At 55.3% G+C, this 4781-nt stretch overlaps 1 protein-coding gene across 1 annotated transcript in view; it reads right to left on the minus strand.

Annotated features, from left to right (window-relative positions):
• Nucleotides 1–4781, minus strand: part of GLTSCR1 (glioma tumor suppressor candidate region gene 1) — a 15625-nt gene that overhangs the window by 774 nt on the left and 10070 nt on the right. The window contains exons 9-14 of the mRNA XM_009999492.1: nt 3407–3532; nt 2610–2668; nt 2351–2499; nt 1785–1879; nt 1071–1173; nt 2–251 (exon numbers count right to left, since the gene is read on the minus strand). Of these exons, the coding sequence (XP_009997794.1) occupies nt 2–251; nt 1071–1173; nt 1785–1879; nt 2351–2499; nt 2610–2668; nt 3407–3532 (782 nt within the window). The remainder of the gene's footprint in view (nt 1; nt 252–1070; nt 1174–1784; nt 1880–2350; nt 2500–2609; nt 2669–3406; nt 3533–4781) is intronic.

Here is a 4781-nt window from a genome sequence, read left to right on the forward strand (position 1 = left end):
GGTCTTGTGGGGGGGTTTGCTGCGCGGGGGCAGCGCTTCCTCGTCGCCGTCCAGCCCCGGGGACGCCTTGGCCCAGGTGACCGAGGGGGACCCCCCGCTGTGCTTGATCACCAGCTTGGTGGGGTGCAGCGGGGGGGGCGCCGGGGGCACCTTCAGGCTCTCGGGGGTCGGGGACGCGCTGGGGACCGAGGCCGCGGGTGCTGAGGAGGGGCCGGAGCGGGAGGAGGAGGAGGAGGAGGAGACGAACTCATCTGGAGGAGGAAGAGCAGGGGGGTGAGCACAGCAGGGTTGGGATTGATCCCACGGGAACAGATCCAATGGGTTGTGTTAATACTGATACACTGGATGTGCTCCAGAACGCACCTCGGGTGTGTCGATGCGTGTGGGTGATCCCATCGTCATACATCACATTATCTTACAGTAATATTCATTACATTATATAAATCAATATTAATATACTGAATATGCTTCAAAACACACCTTTTAGATCATACATCTTTCAACAGATATACTTAAAAAATAAACTTTAAAATATATACTTAAAAAACATGTTTTAAAACATCATACATAAATACATTCATATTTAGGATTAATTCAATACTAATATATCAAATTAATCCTAAAATTAAACATCCATCTTTCAAAATCTCCATATTTCAAAATACGTATTTTTCAATGTATCTACTTTAAAAAACACCATGTTTCAAAATAAAGATGTTTCATAATAAAGATGTTTAAAAATATCTGGTTTTCAGACATTCCACTCCTGCTGGGATGGGTTATTTCTTCCCCCTTCTTCCCTCCCAAGAACTTCCACCTTGTGGAAATCCCATCCCTGGGGCCTGATGTGGTAATTAAACCCAAACTTTTAATTAAGGGCCTGGACACTGTGGGTTGAACACAGTTTGGCCCCCACAGAGCAGGGAACACTGACCCTTCCAACAGCTTTTCCCCCAGATTCCCAGTGGAACCAGCTGGCATGGAGACCTCCAGCCCAGCCTCTGGAGAGGAGGGGAAGAGCAAAATCCGAGCCAGTGGTGGAGAAACAAGGGGAATAATTCTCCTCCCACCTGGCTTCTCCTTGGCCAGCTGCTTGTCCAGGGCCAACATGGTCTTCTCCTCCTGGATGAACATGCGGTCGATCATCACCATCTCGGCAGAGGGGCTGACCCGCTGCAGGAGGGGGGGAGGAGGGGGAGGAGAGGGATGGGAAGGAAGAGCATCCATGGTCACACACCTTAACACACAGTTCATGGAACCACGGCGTGGTTTGGGTTGGAAGGGACCTTCAAGATCAACCAGTTGCAACCCCCACTAGACCAGGTTGCTCCAAGTCCCATCCAACTGCCCTCGAAGACTTCCAAGAAAGGCCTTGAACACTTCCAGGCTTCCACAACCTCCCTGGGCAACCTGTTCCAGTGTCTCAACGCCCTCACAGCCAAGAATTTCTCCCTCAAAGTTCATCTCCATCTCCCCTCTTCCAACTGGAAGCCATTCCCCCTCATCCCATCACTCCTGCCCTTGTCCAAAGCCCCTGGAGCCCCTTCAGGCACTGGAAGCTGCTCTAAGGTCTCCCTGGAGCCTCCTCCTCTCCAGGCCCAACACCCCAACCCTCTCATTCTGTCCTCCAGGATCTTCCCATCCCATCCACCAGGAGCTCCAGGTAGAGATCGATCCCAAGAGCAGCCAGAGTTGCCAGCAGGGGGGAGGAAAAGCTTCCCCATCTCCACCCAAACCCCGAGCTGGATCCCAGCAGCTGGAATGGTGCATCCAGAGGGACTCACCCGGGACTCCTCCAGCAGGAGCAGGCGGTACTTGTTCAGCATGGCCTGGGTGCGCTTCAGCAGCTGCGTCGACACCGCCTCAAACTCCTCGTCCACTGCCGGGAGAGGAGGGAAGGGGTTGGGGTCCCAAGGGGTTGGGGTCCCAAGGGGTTGGGGTCCCAAGGGGTTGGGGTCCCAAGGGGTTGGGGTCCCAAGGGGTTGGAGTCCCAAGGGGTTGGAGTCCCAAGGGAAGGGGTTGGAGTCCCGAGGAAAGGGGTTGGAGTCCTGAGGGAAGGAGGATTTAGGATTCACTGTCTCACTGGGGAGACCCTCAAAAAAAGGGGCTCACTCTCATGTTTAATTGCCAAGAACCCCCTGGTTGAACCACTTCCCAACACTGGAATGTTGCTTTGAGCTGCTCCAGGGCAGGAACCCTGGAAAAGGTCAATGACACCTTGGGAATTTACTTTTCTAGAGTGAAGGATCATTTCTCCATTGTTTTTCGTGCTAAAAACTCCCCTGTTCTGTAAAGCTCAGTCCACTACCCTCTCACCACAGCAGCCCTGTGGCATTCCCAAGGGATTTACCCTTCCTGTAGTCCTGGGCTGAGGGCAGCATTCCCTGGTAGACGTGGTAGGGCAGGAGCCGCTGCAGGGCGTCATCGAAGGAGCGGAACGGCGTCTTGTAGTCGGGATGCAGCACGGAGCCCTGGTGCTTGTGCAGCTGCTCCAGGAAGCTGGGAGGCAGGAGAGGGAAAACCTCTGGAGTGGGGTTTGAGGACAGGGAATCCCCCGTGCCCAGGGTTAAGGGCATCACGTGGAATGGGGCTGGCTCTGGAGCACTCACCAGGCTTCCTTGCTGGGCTGCAGCGTTGGGGCCTTCTTCAGAGCCAGCTGCTTGTCGAACTGTGGGAGAGGAACACGCAGTGAGGGGGGAATGCTGCCTCTTTTGGGGGTGTTTGGCCTCTTCTGGGGGAGATTCGGCCTCTTTTGGAGGAGATTTGGCCTCTTTTGGGGGTGTTTGGCCTCTCTTGGGGCTGTTTGGCCTCTTTTGGGGGTGTTTGGCCTCTTTTGGAGGAGGTTTGGCCTCTTTTGGGGGTGTTTGGCCTCTCTTGGGGGAGATTTGGCCTCTCTTGGGGGTGTTTGGCCTCTTCCAGGGGTTACTTGGCCTCTTTGGAGGGAATCTGGCCTCCTTTGGGGTGAACTGAGCTTCTTTTGACAGAATTGAGCCTTTTTGGAGGGAACTGAGCCTCTTTTGGGGGTTATTTGGCTCCTTTGAAGGGAATTCAGCCTCTTTGCAGGGAATTCTGTCTCTTTCAGGGGTTATTTGGCTTCTTTTGAGGGAATGTGGCCTCTTTGGAGGGAATTCGGCCTCTTTTGAGGGAATTCCACCTCTTTCAGGGAGAGTCTGGCCCCTTTCAGGGGGAATTCCACCTCTTTTGAGGGAACTGAATCACAGGAGGGAAACATTGGGGCCTGGCAGCTGCTCTGGGTGGAAAGAAAATGGATCAACTTGGTCTGGAACTGGGGGAAAGGCCAAGAATAAACCTCCTTCCCCCCAAGGATGAGGCGGGACGGTCGCCAGGCTGTCCCCACCACCCTCCTCATGTTGTGTGGGGACAATCCCATGGGATTCCAGCTCACCAGCTGCTGGCTCTGCACCGGCACCGAGGGCACGAGCTGTGGCAACCCCTTCCCAACCACCTGGATCTGCAGGGGGCCCTTCCCGAGGTTCAGGCCTGAGACGGAGCTGATCACGCCGGGCTTCGTCTGGGGGGGGAAAAAAAATGGGCAGAAATGGGTTTATTTAGAGTGATTCCAGCAAATCCATGGCCAAAACAAGCCGTGACAACGTGCCAGGATGACTCTGGCCAGTGGCAGGTGTCCACGCCCAAGTCTGGGCTGAGTTTTGTTGACTAAAAATAGAATTATTCCAGTTTGTGCCTCCAGAAATCCACACCAACAGTCCCCACATCCCACTGAGCCGTCGGGACGGACCCGACTCTCCTGGGGAGGAGGAGCAAAGCAGCCCCCCTGCCCGAGAGTTGAACCAATCTTGGTGGGAATTGTTCATTTTGTATCATCTCCAGAGGTTCTCAGCACTTAAAAAGCTGAAAAAAAACATGTTTCTGGGAATTAATTCTTCCTTTTCGAGGGAACGGATGGGGAATTCCAGCAGATTTTCTCACTCTCAAGGTGGAAAACTTCTGGAATAAAGTGGAAAAGCAAGAGAGGAGCTTCCTCACCTGGACTGGCTGCTGAATGGCAAGTGGTGTTCCTGCCTTCCCCGAGGCTGCAGCCCCTTTCCCAGAGGGAATGGGTGTGGAGACACTGGAGAAGGTTTTACTGTCGGCAGGAGCTGGGGCCGTGATACCTGCTGGGGGCAAAGAGATATGGGGGGGGTGGGTTTGATCTCAGGGAATAACCCAAAGGATCAAGGTCCATCCAAAGAGTGGGAATGGGCTGGGATCCTGGCTCCCTGCACGGAGCTTCCCCCCACCGCCCCGCTCGGCACAGGCGGCAGCCGAGCGTTCCCAAAACAAGGGTGCTGGGATGCTGGTGCTCTGGGATGTCTGGGCACTGGGGCAGTCCTGGTCTGGGATGCCTGGGCACTGGAATACTCATGGTCTGGGATGTTGCTGTACCGGGACGCCAGCATGCCAGGCTGCTCATACGCTGGGATGCTGGTGCTCCGGGATGCCCTGCACTGGGATGCTGGTGCTCCAGGATGCCCTGCACTGGGATGCTGGTGCTCTGGGATGCCCTGCACTGGGATGCTGGTGCTCCAGGATGCCCTGCACTGGGATGCTGGTGCTCTGGGATGCTGGTGCTCTGGGATGCCCTGCACTGGGATGCTGGTGCTCCGGGATGCCCTGCACTGGGATGCTTGTGCTCCGGGATGCCCTGCACTGGGATGCTTGTGCTCCGGGATGCCCTGCACTGGGATGCTGGTGCTCTGGGATGCCCTGCACTGGGATGCTGGTGCTCCGGGATGCCCTGCACTGGGATGCTGGTGCTC

This window comes from Chaetura pelagica, unplaced genomic scaffold, assembly GCF_000747805.2.
Source record: "Chaetura pelagica isolate M959 unplaced genomic scaffold, ChaPel_1.0 scaffold2216, whole genome shotgun sequence".
NCBI classification, from domain to species: Eukaryota; Metazoa; Chordata; class Aves; order Apodiformes; family Apodidae; genus Chaetura; species Chaetura pelagica.